Consider the following 19,406-nt stretch of genomic DNA (forward strand, 5'->3'; position numbering starts at 1 on the left):
GGCACTGCAGGGCCTGGCACAGCTGCCAGACAGTGGCCAGGGACCATGATATTATTTCAGAGGATTGTGGAAAGCTGTCATCCTGCAAATCATTGTTTCTTCCTAATAGAAAGCTACAGTGTCTTGTGGTGGAAACAGCTGGTCCAGGGCACTGCCTCCAGCTGATGGGAGAGTTCACACCCTGGCAAAAACTTTTTATTTAGTGCTGGAGAAAGTGCTTGAGGATGTCAGACCTCAATGTGTCTGCAGTGATAGGGAGCTGAAGCATCAGGACTTCTGCTGTCAGGATCTTAACCCAGCTTTCTTATGGCCTTTGGCTGCAGCCTGTGGTCATTGCAACCCTCTGGTGTTGAGCCCAGGACTGCTCTGCCCACATGCTGGACTCTGCAGCAGCACCCCAATGTTCTTTTTGCTTACTGCCACAGGTCTGCTATGGACATTCCTCATGCAGAGCAGCAGAAATGCCATTGGCACTAAACTTGCAGAGTATCAACATTAAAGGCTCAAGAGGACAAAAGCAAGGTTGGGAAGGAGCTAAACCCATCTCAGCCTCACCATTTTCACTCTTGGGTGTTCACTGTGTATCTTCAACAGTGCTCTTCGGATGTGGTTGTGGCAAAAATATAAACCCCAGCCAATTTCAATCACCATGTGGCACACACAATCCTCCTGCTGCCCTTGAGGTTTAGGAGATCAGAGTCCAACACTGGCAGTGCTGAGAGCCCATCCTGCTGGAGCCTGGCTCTTGGCTCAGCACCCAGCTGCTCCAATGCACGGACACAGCCTTGCAGATTTGGCAGTCTTGAGTTATTCAGCAGAGTGGAGCAAATGTTCCAGCTGAAGGCAGCAGAAGGATGTGCCTGGACATCTGATAGCCCAGGAAACCCAGTTCCCCTCAGCCCAAAGAGCACAGCAGCCTTTCTTCAGCACAATGCAGGGCTGGCTGGGCCTCCTTCCTCTGGTGTTCATCCTGCTCCAGCACAAAAACCAGGCTGGGGTACACAGCTCAGGGAGATGATGGTCTGATCCCTACCCCTCAGGGAAGACACTCCCATCTAACACCCAAAAGGCCCTGTGGAGAAGGGACTGCTGTCATCCCCCCATCAGTTACAGTGCTGAGCCCTTCTGGGACTCCAGAGGCTCAGGGAGAAGTGAACCAAACAGCCTGGGGAATCATCAATGGGGCAGAGCCAGGAACTGCTGCAAAAGAAAGGAGGAAACTATTTAGCAAAGAATATAGAAAATTTTATTGTGGCCAGAGCTACTGAAGAGCTCCATACATGATTTTGGAACTGATTCTGCATGGACAGTTCAAGAAAACACACAAGGTCTGCTCAGGGGCACCTGCTGAAGAGGAATTACTAATGCTTTCTGGTGGAGGGACAGCTGGCCTTGGAAAACCATGAGCCCAGCATTACTGCAGGACACAGTTTCCTTGGATGACAGCAGACATGAGGAGAAACAAGAGGAAGGACTTTGTCTAACTGGGACCCATAGGTGAGCAATGCCCTGGTCTCTGTAGACACCCAGTGCCATGTCTGCTGGTCCACACTCACCTGCTTTTCCAAAGGGTCACACTGCCAGTGGGCACCACTGGCTACAGCAGGCAGGAGTGTGACAACAGGCCAGCCCTTCCTGCAAACTGAGACCAAATGACTTCAACAGCTACAGACTTCACTTTTTCTGCTCAACAGATTGTGTAATTTGATGAAGATTCAAAGCTCCTCATCCCAGTTCTTTCAGGAGACAAAAATCACACAAGAGAAGAGTGGTAAGGCAGCCCTTTAAAACACTTCCAGGCCTTTCTCTCAGGCTAGTCTCTCCCATCAAGGCTGTGAGTTCAGCCTGACTGTCCTGTGTTGACTGTGCCCAAAGAGCCTTTGACCCCAGATCCCCTGTCCTGCTCTGACCCAGTTGCAAAGAATGCTTGCAGACTGAGCTAGACAGAGGGAGAACAGCTTAGTTTAACTCTCACAGCACAGTGCTTTGTCCTGTCCTTCCTTAGCCTGCACCCACTTGGGTGGAGGAAGGCTGGAGAAAAGTCAGTCGTGCCTTCCATGCATCAAAATATTTGGAAGGGTGATGAAGACTTCCCTGGCTTCCTTTTCTTTGCAGGTGCACTGGTTTGTTCATAGCACCAGCAGTGTGCTGTGCTGGGAATGTGCCTCAAAATGTGCATCCAGCCATGCCAGTGCTGCTGCTGCTCAGGGCTGTGCCAAATCCTGTCAGACATGGCCATGCTGGTGGCAAAACCCATGGAGATGTGTGTGTAGCTGCTGTCTGAGCTCTGAGATTAGCTGGCTGCTAGGCAGATCTGGGCTTGCTGAAGGCCCGGCCTCAGCACTCAGCCAGGAATCTGGAATGGGGCATGGTGCCTGGGGAAGCCACGAGGGCAGAGAGAGCACAGGTGCTGTAGGATGGCAGCCCAGACAGCTCTCTGCAGCTCACCCCCAGCACAGGGTGCTGTGGCTCAAGGCACTGGCCATGTGCCCCACTGTCTGCTGTGGGATCTTTCTGCACTACAAACACCCCATGCTTGGCTGTGGACTTATACAGATCTGGCAGCCCAGGAATTGGAAACGTTCCAGGGCCTGCTGTATCCCAAAACTTCTGATGAGAATGCTGCAGCATGGGGCACCCCAGACTGCTGGGAAGGGGGAGCAGGTCAAACAATGCTGCCTTACAGAGAAGATGCTGGTGGTGGACTTGGCTTGAGGGTGCACAGTGAAAAGCGGTATAGGGATGGGGCAATCCTGAGGTTACTCCCTGACCACCTGCTGAAGCCCCTGAGCATGATCCAATGACAGGGTGTAGGCAGATGGAAACACAGCTTTCAGGGCGCAGGGGATGGCAGAGGTGCAGCCTTGTTCTTCCCCATAAACTCTGCTGGGAACTTACTGCAGTACCAGCGTGCAGAGGGCCAAGAGGGGTTGGTCCTTCCCCAGGGAAAGCACTTGAGCTCTTGTGCTCTTGTGAGCAACAAGTCTACCTCAGGTTTGCCACCTTGCTGCCTCTTGCCTTTGGCTGAGGATGAGAAATGTCCCACTGCAGCCTGACAGCACGTGCACAGTGAGGGGTGAGTCCTGTAGGCCTCTACACAGCACTAACGCTGTTCCCAAAGGCCATAGCTTTGGAAGGATGATCCCTAGGCCGCTGTGGTGCTTGTCCTTATGTCCTTTGAGCATGGATCATGTGTGCCCACATGCTGCTTGCTGGTGCATTTTCTGTGGTCAGGCTCTGACGTGGTCTTATTGGGCTGGGGCTGAGGGACAAGAGGTTCTCCACTGCTCTTACTTACAAACACAGCAGGAACCTTAGAAAAAAGTTCCAGGTCTCGTTCCATGCGTCTATCCAGCTGGCAGCTTCTCCTTTTGACCTTGTGCTCAGAATACAGATTCTTCTTCCTGACTCCTCTGGGATTGTCTGTGGACAAGGGATAATGTTGAGAGTTGCCTGAGTTATTCTTAGGAGGCCCTTGAAGGACTGGGCTCCCAAGGCGAGTCTGAGCCACAGGAATCTCATCCATGGACTCAGCAGACTCTGAGTGATAGTCAGCTGTGGGTCCTGCTGCCTGGATGAGACCTGTGCTGCCAGGGGACACAGCAGCTCTCAGAGGAAAAGCTGGCACTAAGAGGTGAAGCCTGTGGGAAGGTGAGGCAGCAGCCGTGGCTGGGAACTCTGCAGATGGAAATAAAGGGAGAAGAAACCTTAAGGAGAGAGAGAGATCTCTCAGCCCCACAAAGACATCAACAAGCCCAGGAACTCTGATGTGGTTGATGTACTAGTGTTAAAGCAAATCATACATATATTTATGCAAGATTCAGCAGAGAAGCTGACTGGTGCACTCTCACCTAATGGGGGATCTGGTAACGAAGGCTGTGGTGTACCATGTGCTTTAGATCCACTGTCCATTGCTGAGGAAGAAGCTTTCTGCGTTTTCTTTCTTCTTTTCTTCTGCTGCTGTGAAAGCAAGTGGCCCAAGAGAAGGGAAGTCACTTCACCAGCCCAAAGTAAGGAGACAATTTTTTAACTTGTTACCTCTTTTTAATTCTTCCTACTTTGAATAACAAGCACTAGGTATAACCAAAGTCCAAGAATATTTTACCATTTAAGACTGAGATACTATGAAGTAATAGAGTAATAAAGAACAGGCATTTAATGAACACACACCCACATTATCTGCATACAGTGACTCTCTCTGTGTAGGTACCTTTAAGCTGTTGTCTCATAGAGCTGGGGGTTGTACGAGACACTGGTCACTTGCATTTGTAAAGCCAAACTAGAAGAGGGAACCAAAACTCACACAGCACAGGATGTCCCAAGAAAGGGACAGTCCTTGTCCCAAATACAGTATAGATGAAAACAAAATTTTCTTACCATCTAGATGGCAATTAAAGATTAATAACCTTGGAAGAAAGAGGAAAAGCACCACCACCTGCCATCTGAGCAAGAGGAGAGAGCATCTGGATGCAGATACATGAACTTCAGGAGCCCAGTCCAAGACTTCGGAGAGCTGTTCCATACATTCAAGCTCCATAATCACATACACCATCTTTCTCTGGGCAGGTGCCTTATTTGAACATTGAAACTGTTGGATTTTGCTCTACAGAAACATGCAGAGCTTCTTACATCAACAAAGATGTAAGTATAGTCAGAGTTTCTGAGCTGCACTGGGGCAGCAAGGCACTGGATTACAGCTGTGTTACAGCTGTGAGCTTATGAGGGGACTGTAGGATAGCTCTGATCATGCCTGTGAGGGGAGACAGGAGAAAATCACCTGGATTTGGTGACTGCAGGGCACTGCCACACCTGCAGACACACGGGGGGGGAGGCAGAGCCTGTGTGAGCAGGGGTAAGCACAGCCTGCTCTAGAGTGAGCATGCCCGAGCACCTGGGTGGGTTGTCAGCAGCAGGTTGGGTGTGTGGCAAATCTTCCTTACCTGAGAAGGGGCCACAGAGAGAAGAGATGGGGACTCAGGGGATGAGCTCTGCTTGGGGTCACCTTCTTGGTTATGGACATAGAGCTTTGGAAGGCTAAAAACACAGCAGACACACAAGGTGATTCCCTAAGGCAGGACTTAAGTCTGATGCCCTCTTTGCCTGCACGTACAGATCAGGCTGATCACAGCCTCCCCTGCCTTACACAGCATTCCCAGCAAAACTGCAGGGGAACTTTTCCTGCACAATGGTGCAAAATAAGAAGGAAATCCCCAGGGACACAAGTTAACAGGAAAGGACTAATTAAGAGAGAAGGATCCTGTCTTCTCATGAGTGCTTGCCTGTGTTATAAACTTGTAACTGTTGTGATACATTTCTCCACAACCTGAAATCATGCAACTGTAATGAGCTCAATAGAGGAGTTACAGGACAAATCAGCCAGCCTTAAAGTAATTTTAATATAAAACAATTAATAAAAACCAGTTTCATATAAAATAATTAATATAAAGCAGCTTAAAGAAGAGTATTCTAGGAATGATATTTTCCCAGGAGAGGGAAGGCAAGTATTCCTGCAGGTATCTACCCTCCTGAAACTCAAAGATTTCACCATGCCTTGCTCAAAACACTGGTGCTCCCTATCCTTCTAAGAACTTTTGTCTTAGGGCCCATCAGTGACCTTGATAGCAATTTCCCATTCACGACACATGGTGCTGGGAGAATCTTATCCTTGACTTTTCTCACCTTTTTCCTGAAGTTGCTGTTGAGAATTCTTCTACTTGAATTCCAGGATCTGTATAGCCAGGATTACCTGACAATAAGTCAGCTTCCTGGAAAAACAAAACAAACATTTTCAGACTAATAAGAACACATAGGGGAGAAGAAGGATTTCCATTAGAGATTTACTCTTTCTCTTTATGCCAGACATCTTTTGTCCTTATTGGTAGCACGGCAGAAAACTGCTGCTTAAGATGATGGAAAACCCAAGATTGGCACAATTAGAAGTTCATGATTAATTTGTTTAGTCCAGCCAGCATTTCATGTGACTCAAAACCAAATCACATTTACAGAGATCAGCTCAGTCATTTCTTGGGAGCACATTCAAAATACCACTTAAAGCTTCCATTAGTTACACAGTCCAATCTGAGGAGCTCCACAGTGAATGCAAAAAATGTCTTTTAAATGCAAAATGGAGGTGAGGAGAATGGAAGCATGAAATATGCAGGAAAAACAAAGTGTTTTCTATTTCTTGTGTGACCCTGTATGGCTAAGACCTGCTGATTTTTTAAAATGAGTGTGATATATTGTTTATTTGCCTCAGGTATGGATGAGCTCAGAGTAATGACAGCTGAACTTGAAAACTGCATATTTTCAGAAACATTATAAGAATAATTTCCTAAATCAAAATGCTGCATTACAGGAAAGGACTCCAGTTCTCCCTCAAAAGCACCCAGTTAGGATGGTCAGAGTACAAAGGGATGAAGCGTATACAGCCCTGTTATCAAAAAAAGGATAAACCATGCTTAGAAGATCCTGGACACCACTTATCAGCTGCTTTTAAACTTGAATAATCATCAAGAGAACTTCTTCATAAGTGTTTCACTATGCAGTGACTATAAAGATATTTTAAAGTAAGTTTTAGATTAAGATGGAAGGATTTAAAATGTGGTATGCATTAGCTTCAAAAATAGCTAAAACAAGCTCATGAAGACCTATTTTTCTGAAGAGCCTGATCAGCAAATTTGACAAAATGAAGTCAAAGTTGGACACGCCACAAATGAGTTCCTGAGAGATCCAGGGCCTCTGCACTTGAATGAATTCATAAACAATCAACAAAAGAGCAGAGCAGTGAGAAGCCTGGTGATGACACTCCCTGATGTACGGCATTAAAAATGAAAGCCAGCCGCAAAGAGCTCTGGAAGATCTTTACAATATTGAATTACAGGGTGCTAAAATGGCACCAAAAATCTATATAGCTAGAGGTAAAGACGGAAAGTGAAGCATGTGGGAAAAGCAGTTTAAACTTCATATACAAAGCAACAGTCTCTGAACTAGAAAAGAATCCATGGAGCTGCACATTCAGTGACAGCCAAGAAATCAGTTCAGACATTAGGAATAAAAAGGAGAGGCAAATAAAAAGAGAAAAAAAATTCAGCTGTTTTATAGGTGGTAACATAACATCTGAAGGGAATTGGTTTAGAAATCAAAACTGTGTCTTTCTGATTTAAAAAATTATCAAAGTGCAAGATTAATAACCTGTACATGTATTTCAATTGGAACTTGTAACTCAAGTCACATCATCACTCATCACCAACTGAACACTAAGTGTGCACAAATGTCTCCTCAAAGCACCTTGGGACATTTACAATCAAGATTCACATTCAGGCCTCATGTGCCTGAGTCACAAGGGAAGAAGACCAGACACAGACTCGTGTCACTGTGGGTGTACAGGCAGGAGATGCAGGTCTTTTCAGAGGGAAGCAGATCATGGCTGAAATGAGCTGCAGCAGGAGACATCCCACTGCACAGAATAACTGCAAACAATCAGGACTCAATGTCCACAGCACATAAACAGGACTGCAGGACTGGCATTTCAAGGGAGCTTAATAAATGATTCATCTTGAGAATATCATGGACAATTTCTTTCCAAGCAGGGAATGAAAGAGCCTTTTAAAATCAATTTTGTTCATTTCAGCCTTCTATAAATAATGTAGACCCAAACCAGCCACATAAATGAAAGTAAAGCATTAGAGCTGACTATGAAAACAAATGAGACTCAATCAGTAGAAAATACAATGTTCTCTCAGAGTGTGACACAAGCTACAGCCACAGCACAGAGTTCAAGTCTTCCTCTGCTCCCAGGCATTTAGCAGGAGAGTCAGAATTCTTCCACTGCAGCATCAAGACAAGCCACCCTTTGCAGCTGGGTTGTCAGGATTCAGCTGCTGCTCCTGCTGAAAGCAGACTGCTGGACTGACACACTGCCCAAGTTCTGCCCCCGTGCAAATCCTTGCCATGTCCACCAGCTGCCAGCTGTGACCACCCCAAGGTCCATGGTTTACAAGCCCAGGATGGATTTAGCTCCCTGCTAAATCAGCACTGCAGCTGCCCTTATCAACCACTTCAGTGTCAGGAAGTGCCCTGAAGTGCTGTCTGCCTGGAGGGGAAGCAGAATTGAACAGGAAAAAAGAGTTCTTGTCCCAAGGAAGGTGAATCTGTTGCAAGTGTTGAGGCTGAGAGTGAAGACTAAGTTTTTCTTATATTGACAATGGAAGAAAGAAACAATTCTGAAAGTGTAAAGGAAGCTGAGTAAAATCTGTGTTTAATATTTAAAATCAAACCCCACCAACCTGAATCAGTTTCCAAAACAAGTTCAAAACTTTAGGAATGTGAGAAGAATCACATCCCAGCTGGCCTCATATGAAAGCCAGCTCCCTGGCATGAATGCAATTATGCATTAAAGCATAGGGTTTGGTTTAGTTTATATTTCTTTGGACTGCAAATGACGACAGAAAAAACGGTTACTTGCACATCCTGCTTTATGTATGGTAATAGAAGCAAAGGCTCAATGTGCCCAACTGCTCTGCATTTTTTGTGACATCTGAACCACTTAAATGTGCAAAATTAGGGCTCTTACTTTGTGGATCTTACAAGTACATAAGAATCCTTTATCCTGAACAAGAATCCTTTAACCTGAACATAGCTGAAGACTTAAGCACAGACCAACATGGAAAACTGAAGCCAAAACCAACACCCAAGCTTGAATAAGGCTCAGAACCAAGCATTAAAGGGGAAATGCATGTTTCTTCTTAATCCCTAAAATGAATGAACAGTTCAGACAAAAGTGGGAAGAGGGTAATTTCCATTTTATGCTTACAACATGCTGGATCAATTACAAAGGGTTGCAGTGTTCAAGCTAAAGAAGGCTGTATTCAACACAGCTTACAAAAGGCAAGTCACTTGGTGTCCTCCTACTCCAATCTATTTGTTTGTGTTTATCTCTGGTTGCTATGTAAGAAACAAGGAAAATCTAGTGGGTTAACATTTTTCTTAACAATGTTACTGGGCATCATCCAGTCTTTCTTGTTCCCCAAGGTCCTAACTGCAGTCCTGAAACACCAAACTCCTTTTCACCCTGCTCCTTCCAGGTTTGCTGCTTCAAATTAACCATATTCACACATATCTAGATAAGAACCAGTGCAGACAGGAGAACATCACAGGACAGGAGAATACCAACATCCCAAAAGTGCACACACACATGAAGTCCACCCCTGTTCAAATACCTTTTCAGTATCAATTAAAATTCAATAACGAGTTGACTAGAGCTAATGCTTTATTATTGTTTTAATTTTCACAGTAAGCAAAGCAAAGTGCCAAATATTTTTGTTGTTATGGAAACCTCTGTTTAAACTGAAAGTTCAACTTTTCCAAAACAGTAAAAAATATATATGAAAAGCTAGGGACTTCATATTATAGAAAACTGAATGAGCTCACATTCTCCTTTGCTTTGATAAGGAAAAACTATGGATTAATCCAGAGACATCCCAGTATCTCTACAGAGAATACTTGGATGAAGCTTATATTTAATTTATTTCTTATGAAATACAAAACTGTTTGTATAGTAGATAACTAACTGGCATAAAATGAAAAGTGACACATGACTGAGAATCACAGAAAAATTTAGACTAGGAAGAATTTCTGGAAATTTCTAGTTCAAGCCCCTGCTGAAATCAGTATAGAATGTGTCTAGTTAAAATTTGAGTTAATCCAATAATTAATTTTGCCTTGTAGCAAAATAAATTACACTGAACTCTCAATTCAGAGCCTGATATATCTGCCTCTGCAGAGTCTAGCAGCATTTAGGAGCTTATAGAACTCTTACAGAGATATAGATCATGGTAATAACAAGGATCCTTATCATTATACAGACTAATTTCAAAGAAAAGCAGATATCTGGGTCTTTTCTGAAAAACTGGGGTTTCTTTCCACTTTTAAGATGGTTAAATTACTGGTATTATTAGCTGCTCAGTGATTAGCCCCAGATTCCCAGCCCTAGAGCCTGTCTCATTTGAAGTCATGACACAAGCCCCCAAAATGTGCAGTGGCACCCAAACAGATGGTCCTGTCCTATTCAGGGAAAGGATTCTTCCCACTCTTCAGTCACCCTGCTTCGTGCTGAGCCAGGCATTTATGTGACTGCTTGGTGAACCAAATGGGAAGGAGCTGGGCCAGCTCAACTGTTTTTTTAATAAAGTTTATTGTTACTCAGATGAGTTGCCCCACCCTGTCCTAATGAACAGCTGTGCTGGCAGAAGAGACGAGATAGTGCAGGGCCCAAAACAAGTGGTGGAAGAAGAGAGTGGGTGGGATTGAGTCCTTTGAAAGCAGTGCTTGCTTATACCTAAAGTGTTCATGGAATTACAGGCCTTGCACTCTTTCACATCCTACTCAACTCCATCAAAGTACCAAGTCTTATCTCTAGCAACTGTCTTTAAAATATGGAGCACAAGAAAGTGAAGCAAAGTTTACAAAGGAAACAAACAAGGCTGGTTTTGGGCAATGGACTGAAAGTAGGATGAGTACCTGACTCGGTCTCACTTGGGAGGAACAAGAGTCCTGTTTCTTGTCTACCTTGTCTGGCTGCTGCTGGGGACGCTGCTGCAGGATGTACTCATACGTAGTCAGCTTGTGCCACACTGAAAGGGAAGAAAGAGACCTGTCAGCACAGGAAAGGCCCCTCCCTGATTGCACTTATACAAACAGGATGGATAACTATACAATCAAATAGTAACTATAGACATGAAGAAACTGATAATCTAAGCCAAAGTAGCTGTGCACTGTGCATATCCTACTATATCCTTTATTGTCACCATCACAATGCTTTCTCATAGTCCTGCTATTCTAAAGTGTCCTAGAATGGTACAGCTTTCTATACTGTAGTAATTTTTTCAGTTCATCTCAGGGCAAATCCATTATTCTTGTTGAAGAGGTTTAAGATCTGCACTGTACAAACAGCTCAGTAAGGAAATCAGAAGGTATGTGGTGCTAAATGGAGAGAAGAAATTGAGCAGGTTAGTGTGTCCTGTAGTGACCGACACTTAATGTGCAAACCCTATATGCTTTCCTGTATTCCCTACTATTTTTTTCTTTTTATTCTGCTATTAGCCTACTGGTATTGAAGAATAAAAAATATTCTCTCTCCAAGCTTCTTGTGCCCTGCTTCACCAAATGCCTCCAGAACGGAGTCTGAATCAAGACTAGTAATTTTAAATATACGGACCTACTATTTTGAGAATAACCTAATTTCTCTGAGTGATCATAGTGAGTAATTAAAATCTGGAGAGCAAGTCTGAAATTTTCACTGTGCTTGTAACAAAACTAGACATTAAATTTTAATATTCATACCTGACTTAAGCCATTTTTAACAGGAAGCCTAAGCGCTGTACTACTTGTATGGGTGCTGCTTAATTTCTGTAATTTAATTATTGCAAACCGAAAAGGTATATGAAGAAATATTGACCAACAATAATTACACTGGAATTGGTAAAGTGTATTTCTAGTCTCAAAAGAGGGAAGACAGTTCATTACAACTGTCTACCTTTAAGCATTCAGAGGAGACTATTGACAATTACAGGTATAAAATAAGAGGAGTTTAAGTTCAGACATACTTTGTCTCCCTGAAAGCCAGTAGTAAGTGTAAATGCAGTGGTAAGTGCAATGCATACTCATATGCAGCACACAATAAAGGCTTCAGTGTGGTGACACCCCTCCTTTAAAGCAAGGTCTTACACATTACATTCTGCACAGCTGGGAACAGTTTCATTAGGGAAACGGATTATACTGTAATAAAACGTTAAAAACATTAGCAATAATTCTGTTTCCACGTAAGATGGAAGATAAAGATTTAAAATCGGGCCAAAAGTAGAAGTTAATTTGGCTCGAAATTTATTCTGAAAGAGGAAAAAGAATCACCCCAAGACAAGAGCAGCAAAATCTCCCCAAGCCCAGAGCACAACCAGTGGCACACAGAGGTTTCTGTCTGACAGATAAAGCAGGTCATCTCAGGCAGGGAGCACCCTCTTGTGGAAGCTGCACACAAGGACAGGATAAATGCCACTCAGGACTAAACAGAATAATCCCTTTTCACTCAGGAGAAACCTTCCTGGAGCTTTGTTATGCTTTTTGCCTTTAAAAAGTGCTAGATCAACCTTATCAACCTTTCAAATCTCCAGGCAGTGCCATTAACCCAGAAAAGCCAACTGTCAATTCTGCCAGGGACGTAAAATTGCAGCGTGCCCAAATTTCAGTCAAGCTCAAAGAGGCTGTACAAGAAAATGATGGTCAATGTCCTCACTGAGTGCACTGTCCTTGCCAACTGGGGAACACTCACCTATCGAACACTACACTTCAGCAGTGTAACTGTTTTGCTTCTGGAGCCGTGCTGGTTTGTGCTGACCTAGTTTGTGTTGGCATCTGCAGGTCTGTTAAGTGAGAACCTCAAAATCCATCCAAGGATCCTCTGTAACCACTGTCCTCACTTCTCTTCCACCACATCCCTTCTTTCCTACTTCTGGCACCACCAACTACTGCAAACGTAAGATCTCTCCCTATCGTGACTTTCATCAGCAGCCAAAAAGCATTGGCTTAATTTTAGATGATGGCTGAAAAAAAGTTTTTGATGCCTATCTCTACATAAACAAACATAAATATCCTTTCTTGACAGAGCAACAAGCAGTAGATCTAAAGTGAAGCCTTTCTGAAAGCCTGTTCCTCTGAATTCCACAAATCCTCTTGTATCAATATGGTACAATTTCCATAAAGAGACCTTAACCTGGATGGCAGTGCTCCAATCAGAAATTTAGCTCCATACATGCACATTTCTCTGGGATAAGGGAAAAAAACAGGCTCTTTCACACAACAGAAGTACTGGGGAGCACAGTGAGGAGACTCACAAAGGCCATATATGGAGTTAATCTGAATCTGCCATTGCTGGCACCAAGCTGGATTGACCAGTTCATCCCACTTGGCCTCTCCAATACCCTCCAATGTGCTTTCAGTTTCAGGATAACATAGCTTAAACATGGCTGCAGAGGCCCAACACAAGCCCCACATTACACAAGCACTGATAAGCCTACCTGGTACAGGGGGGAACTCAGAAATATAATGTTAAATCCCAATTTTGCACAATGGGTGTACGTATATTAGTGACAGAAGTGAATGCAGGATGAGTAGAAGATAAGCAAAAATTAAATGTTGGTATAGATGACAGGAACAAAACACCTACAGAGATAAATGTGAAAAGTCAAGAGGTGGCCCAGCAGGATCATGGTCACTAGGCTCAGAAGAATAAAAATCCCAGCTGTCACCAAAATGGCAGGTGCCTGAGTCTCAACAGGAGATGCAGGAAGAAACACAAACCAGCGGTCCATGTGGTTCCTCAAAGCTGTAAAACAAAGAGAGTTGGAGGTAAGTAGATTGTCCAGGTATGAATTATCTCTAAATAAACTTTACAGCTGGAAATCTTGTTAACTCAAAAGTAGCTGCAGACCCATTGTGCACTGGAGGCCTAAGAAATCCAGTAGGGCTTTGAGGAAGAGCAATTAGCTCTGTAAGGAAAGACATTCCATCCAGCTGAGCAGAGATACCCTAACAGAAATATAAAATGGAAGCAGTAAGGAATGGAGTTCCTCCTCAGTGGAAGAGCTCACAGAATCCAAACCCTCATCAAGATATGCTGGCTGATTCCCAGGATGCTCATGTGAAACACTGCTGTACCATCGAAGTGCTGGTCAGAGCGAAGCACCGCGGGGTCGACGAAGAACTCCACAAAGACGTAGAAAGCGATGAGCAGCAGAAGCCCCAGGCCCAGAATGGCAGAGAGCACACTATTCAAAAAGAGCCTGCCAGGAAAGGGAGAGCTCTCAGTGGCTTCAATAACATAACACACACACAAATCAATATCCCAGCCTCTAATAAAGATAGAGACAACTATCTCAAATTACTGTCACACTTTCTTACACTTAGGATAGATACTGGTGAACAGCTTTTCTTATTATTTGTTACTCTGAGGGACTAAACTGAGACCCTTTAGTGCAGCCATGGTTACAAAACAGTCAAGTATATCTAGGACAGACAAAGAGCTCCCTGCACAAAATGTGAAGTGTAGTGTGTGTCCAAGGAAATCCCTTCCTGATCTGCTTCACCAGCCATCAGTGTAACATGGCACCCAGACACAACACCACTTTGCTTTCCACAGGGTTTAAGTGCAGGAAAGTAAATTGAGAAGCATCAGTGACAGTCTCCAAACCTGGCATGGATTAGAGGTCCCTATATGCTGCTGTGACTCCTGCCAACTGGCAAGTCTTGTAGGGAAAGCACATGATTTGGATGCAGGTTGATTCAAATTGGAACAGCACCATTATGGTTCCATTCCTACTCCAGCTTTCAGAAGCACTAAGGACACTCAATTAACATCCTGTAAGCTTTTCCCAATACCAAATAATAACTATATGTTTTCTGTTTATATTTACAGATGTTCAGCTACAGCATTCTAAGTTTAGAAATTTTATCCCTGGCTATTTTAATGGCATGATTATGCTTGTATTTTCCATCTAGTTTTCTCATGACTGATTCTATTCAGCCAGGGGATAAAAGAAAAGTGGTTCTGCATGGCTAAGTACAGACTGGAGTGAGATATAGGAGAACCCTGGAAAGAGAAGAAGCCTCATTATTGATGCAGTGTTGTGCTTCTGCCACAATGCCAAGCTCTTACCAGTAGTTTCTCTCTCCCACACAGTTGTTGAGCCATTTGCAGTGATGATCAAAGCCACACACACACTTGTTGCAAGTTCCACAATGCTTTGACTTGGCACTCCTGCCAAAGAAAGAGTGGCATTAGCATGGCAGCACCAACTCATTACTATGACTTTTCAGTGACTCAAACACAGGGGGATACAGCAGCAGAGATCCTCGTAACAGTGAGTAAACCTTCTGCATCAGGAGTACTTCATCTCCCAAACTTATCTGTCACTGCTGGACCACAATCCAGCAAACACTACAAAATTTGCCTTTCAATGCACTGCATGATTTTTAATTTGGAGATTGTTGAATTCTTATTTGAATCCCTTCAGCAATACTACAGAGCTTGATCTCAATGCCTGCCCTCCAAGCATTTCCTGCAACTGGCCAGCATCCAGCCAGAGACAAGCATACTGCACACACACACTCTACTTACACACTGATAGGTAAAACACCAACACCCAGAGAACATGGCACACTACAGCCTTCTCCATACAACATGAAAATGAAATAAAACACAGAACCCCGTCCACATTTGACAGAAGACCCCTACCCAACTACCTGAACACTGACACAGGATGAAGCTTAACTTGCACTGTAGCAGTTCAGGGGCTCAATTTCAAATCTTATAGTCTGACATTAAGGACTAATGGTGAAATGCAATGGTGAAGAAGACAGAGCAGTAGAAAGAAGAGATACTTACACATCTACATCACAGACATGGCAGTGATGGTTCTCAATGACATGTGCGTGTTGGTTACGGTTGAAGGTGGCCAGAGGCCCCAGATAGTTTTTTTCTCGCACGTTTGCATCCGCAGGATCAATGGAAACTGCGGTAAGATGAACAACTAAATGATAGATAAAACACACTCCTGGACACTGGAGTACACAGTTAAGGATTTAACGTGTCTTTTAATCCTTAATAGACAAATCCCACACAGATGAGAAATTTATGGCATAGAATTAGAAATTGCTACATAACTGACTGCAGCACATTAATCTGAGCTTTATTGATAGAGCTTGCAATAAATATCCCTGGATAAACATAACCAAATCTACAGGAACATCCCTCCTCATTATGTACTACTCTGCCTTGCAGAAGTGCCCTTCCTAAGAGAGAATGTGTTCAAAAGTTACCTGTACTTACCAGAATCTGACCCCAAGTACAGACTGCTGACATAGGTCCAAGTTTCTTAGTCCACAAAGACTCCTTGGAAAGGCTGTGCACATGCCCTTTCACTGGACCAGACTTTCAAGAAAAAAAGGTCACATCAAGGAAGTAGTATTGATTATCTTGCTTTCCTTTTCCCTAGAATCCCAAGGAAGAGGAGCACACCTTTAAAGCAGGCTTCTACAAAGGATCCAGGATTTGCATTGTTTCTATACACCCAGATGTGCACATCACTGATCATACTAAGACCTACAGAAAATAGATCAGTGATGTAAGTTAAAAAAGGAGGCCTCTGAGAGGTCCAGCTTACTGGAGCTCTGATGGCTGGTGAAGCAGATTGGGAAGGGATTTGGCTTTGACACAAAATAGATATTAGTGCTTTATGAATTGGAAGTAAAACCTGAGGAAATATTAATCTGTTGAATTAAGAGTAACTTTAGATTGCATTATTAAGATATTTGGTAGACAAATTCACAAGGTTTGAACTGTGATAATATCAAGGATTTGAGCAAACTAAGTAGATATAAGACCACTGAGCTAATGATATTAATGTCTAAACCATGCAGATGTAAAAACTATAACAATAATAAAAAAAAATCATCCCAAACATATCAAAGACTTAGAAGCATCTGTGTCAGATGTAAAAATTACATAAGTGCACACCCCATCCCTTCAGAGCAAGGTCTGGTCTTGAGGAGGTTCCTTCCCTGAGCACAGGTGATAGTACAGGTGGCACTGGGAGTACTGGGAGCACTGGCATTGCTCCCCAGCTGCTCCAGGCTGGACAAGCCAAATCTCCTCAGCTGCTTCTCCTCTAAACCCTTCAGGGTCTTTGTTAGATGTGTCCTAAACTGCTGCTCCAGACTGTCCCCTAAGAGACCTCTCCTCTGAGGTTCACACCACACCACCTGGTGCGTCACTCCCAGATTTCCTACTGAACACAGGAGAGTGCCCAGGGAGGACACTCACTGTGAGCCATCACAAGCAGCCCACCATACAGCCACGAGCATGCCAAGCCACCTTTCATGACTCACCCAGTCAGCACAGGGAGCTGGGGCTGCCTTCACAACAAGGATGTTTCAGGAGGGGCTTTTTTGTATGACTTCCCTCAAACCCTGCTGCACACTTGTAGAAAAAAAATATAAAGCAAAGGAGACACATTGGCAGAAGCAGGCAGCAGAAGAGAATTGGAGGCAAAGGTAGTAATCTTAATGGAGAGTGATGAAGGAGACCAGCAGAACATCAGTGATCTAAAGTGAGGATCTCAAAGCAACTGTTTTTTATAGTCAGGATATTATCAAGATGATGGTTACAGTTCAGAGAAACATTCTGGCTCAGGGGCTTTTCTCCCACGCTTTCTGTGCTGCCTAACAAGTGCTGTTAAACCCCCTGCTCTCCTCTCCATCCAAGGATACGATGTAACCAGCGGGCAGCCAGTGGCGGGGCAGCAGAGGAACCAGGATCCCAAAGCCAACCAGAGCAAAGAACAGGAACAGCAGCCAGGCAATGACCTGGAACAGGTGCAGGGGCCAGCTCCAGCCATTTCTTCGAGCGCGTTGGACCTTCACCTCAGGGACAGCTTCGCCCAGATCCTCTGGAGCTATCTTATTATGGGGTTTGTTGCAGATATTCATCTACAGAAATCAAAAATGGAAAACAAAAAGATGTGAAACAAAAGTACTGTGACTGAGCCCTGGTGCTGGAGAGATGCTCCAAGGCAGACAAAGCTAGAGACTAAAATGATGACACATGTGAAGAGAAACAGCTCTGAGCTCAGAAGCAATTTCTCCTTTTTTCAGTTTGTGGGGGATTATTAGATGCTGCTTTTCACGTGCCACAGGGCCAGGAGACTTTCTAACAACAGAGAGTTGGGCTGCTCTGCTTCACAGAAAACTTGAGATAGCAGGGAGAGCAAACCAGGCAGTAGATCAGGGGCAGCATCACAAAACCAGCACAAAGGAGCTCTGCTGGACCTGAGCTGACTCAAGGCACCTCTGCACCACTCTCACCCCTCCTTGGTAACTAAAGAGGATGTGAAATTAACACCTAACATTACAAACTTCAATTAGTCTGATTAACATGCACAGGAGAGTAATGAAAGAAAAGGAGGAGATCTCTGGCTCACTTGTGGTATTTTTGATAATGGTTCCAGTGCCAGAACAATTCCATGGGGCTGGAAGAGAGCAAGCACTGCAACTGCTGAAAGAGTGATCAGGACAATTCCAACCCTGGTATGCCAACAGCCCTTCAGTCCCTGGCAAAGGACTGGAAATGTCTTTTTCGGTCAGCTGGTAGAGGAGTGGGTAAGAATAGCAGAGAATATAAGTTATGTTCATCAGCATGGTTTTATCAACATGTAGGCTGGAATAAAAAATTCCTAACTTCATCCTTTGAAGTAATTAGCAGTATCTGCCTGCCTTCACCATTTAAGTTGCTACATGGCAACTGGGCTCATCACTGATGAGAAATCATTACCAATCATGTCGTCTTTCCTCATTAGGCTGTTGCACACTTGCTCGTGCACCACTTTGAGCTACCTGTTACAAAACCCACAGTGGGTATGCCCGGCACCCCTTTATATCCAGCTCCAGAAAACACTGAATATAAAAAGCAGCATGAAGTCACTTTCAGAGTAGACAGAGAGAGACGAACCGGGACGCAAGGGCAAGCACCAGGAGCAGGGACGGGTCAGCGGCTTCCCGGCTCTGGTGCGAGCCGCGTAGACCCCTCCCGCACTCCACCACCTCCCACCGCTCACCTTCTTCCCGCAGAAGCGGTTGACAGCGGCCCCGGCCCCGCCTCATGCCCAGGCAGGGCGCGGGGCCCCCGGCTGAGGCCTCCACGGCCGCTCCCGGCGCCTCCGCGGGCCTCGGGCCGCTGGGCCCGTCGCCATGGCAACGGCTACGGCGGCGCGCAGGGGGCAAAACGCGCCGGGCGCGATCGTTCCGCGGGCACACGGGAGGAAGGCGAGAGGCTCCGTCCTACGTGAGCCCCGCGCTGGGGTCCTCTCACACCCGGGGAAACCCTGCCCACGACACTCCCCAGCCTTCCAAGGCGTGACATTCCATATAGATGGGGCTGGAGATGCCCAGTGAGCCCGCGGTGGAGGCTGGTTGTGAGCTAAAGCCATCCCACTCCTGGAAAATTCCATTCCTTATTATACTGACCAGTCTTTATGGCATGAAAATGTAGTATTTTTGTTAATCTATATATATTCAGATTTACACCGTGACATAATGAGGTTGCAGAATTTTACTGGGGAGTTCGGAATTTTACTGGAGGCTTTGCAGTGGTTTGTGCTTAAGTAAAACAAAGTAAAGGACATGGAAGTAAGGATTGCTTCATCAGTGAAGGATTAAGGATACCCCGTGGCAACCAGGATAACCTAGCATTTGACGGATTTGAAACCCTCATAGCATTGTCTATCAGCAGCAATTCCAGCAAGATGGATTCCGGGAATGCTTGGATCATGGAATCATGGACTATCCTGAGTTGGAAGGGA

At 44.7% G+C, this 19,406-nt stretch overlaps 1 protein-coding gene and 1 long non-coding RNA gene across 7 annotated transcripts; one reads left to right on the plus strand and one right to left on the minus strand.

Annotated features, from left to right (window-relative positions):
- Positions 1-1,114: 1,114 nt before the first annotated feature.
- On the minus strand, positions 1,115-18,786 carry ZDHHC1 (zinc finger DHHC-type containing 1). 5 transcript variants are annotated; one of them, XM_053987307.1, is made up of 12 exons: positions 18,663-18,786; positions 17,320-17,538; positions 15,437-15,612; positions 14,708-14,809; positions 13,711-13,835; positions 13,220-13,378; positions 10,519-10,631; positions 5,680-5,765; positions 4,941-5,034; positions 3,852-3,960; positions 3,299-3,678; positions 1,115-1,200 (listed from the first exon to the last, which is right to left on the minus strand). In XM_053987307.1, the coding sequence occupies exons 2-12, from the start codon at positions 17,536-17,538 to the stop codon at positions 1,177-1,179; spliced, it is 1,587 nt and encodes a 528-aa protein (XP_053843282.1). In that variant the 5' UTR covers positions 18,663-18,786; the 3' UTR covers positions 1,115-1,176. The 5 variants fall into 5 exon arrangements, with proteins under 5 accessions (XP_053843282.1, XP_053843281.1, XP_053843280.1 ...); XM_053987306.1 differs by lacking the exon at positions 1,115-1,200 and having other exon boundaries at positions 1,224-3,678; positions 10,567-10,631; XM_053987305.1 differs by lacking the exon at positions 1,115-1,200 and having other exon boundaries at positions 1,224-3,678; positions 3,852-3,957.
- On the plus strand, positions 3,924-6,989 carry LOC128812728 (uncharacterized). 2 transcript variants are annotated; one of them, XR_008438805.1, is made up of 3 exons: positions 3,924-4,010; positions 4,385-4,641; positions 6,356-6,989. It is a non-coding gene; the product is annotated as an uncharacterized LOC128812728 (long non-coding RNA). The 2 variants fall into 2 exon arrangements; XR_008438806.1 differs by having other exon boundaries at positions 3,930-4,010; positions 4,567-4,641.
- Positions 18,787-19,406: the final 620 nt, after the last annotated feature.

This window comes from Vidua macroura, chromosome 11 (genome assembly GCF_024509145.1).
Source record: "Vidua macroura isolate BioBank_ID:100142 chromosome 11, ASM2450914v1, whole genome shotgun sequence".
Classification (NCBI taxonomy): Eukaryota; Metazoa; Chordata; class Aves; order Passeriformes; family Viduidae; genus Vidua; species Vidua macroura.

Coding starts and splice junctions, on each gene's coding strand:
- ZDHHC1 (XM_053987304.1), bottom strand. CDS start 17,538: ATGAATATCTGCAACAAACCCCATAATAAGATAGCTCCAGAGGATCTG. Junction 13,836..14,707: donor GTGGGAGAGAGAAACTACTG/GTAAGAGCTTGG, acceptor CTTTCCTGGCAG/GCTCTTTTTGAATAGTGTGC. Junction 5,766..10,518: donor CCCAAGTGAGACCGAGTCAG/GTACTCATCCTA, acceptor TTGTTTTTCCAG/GAAGCTGACTTATTGTCAGG.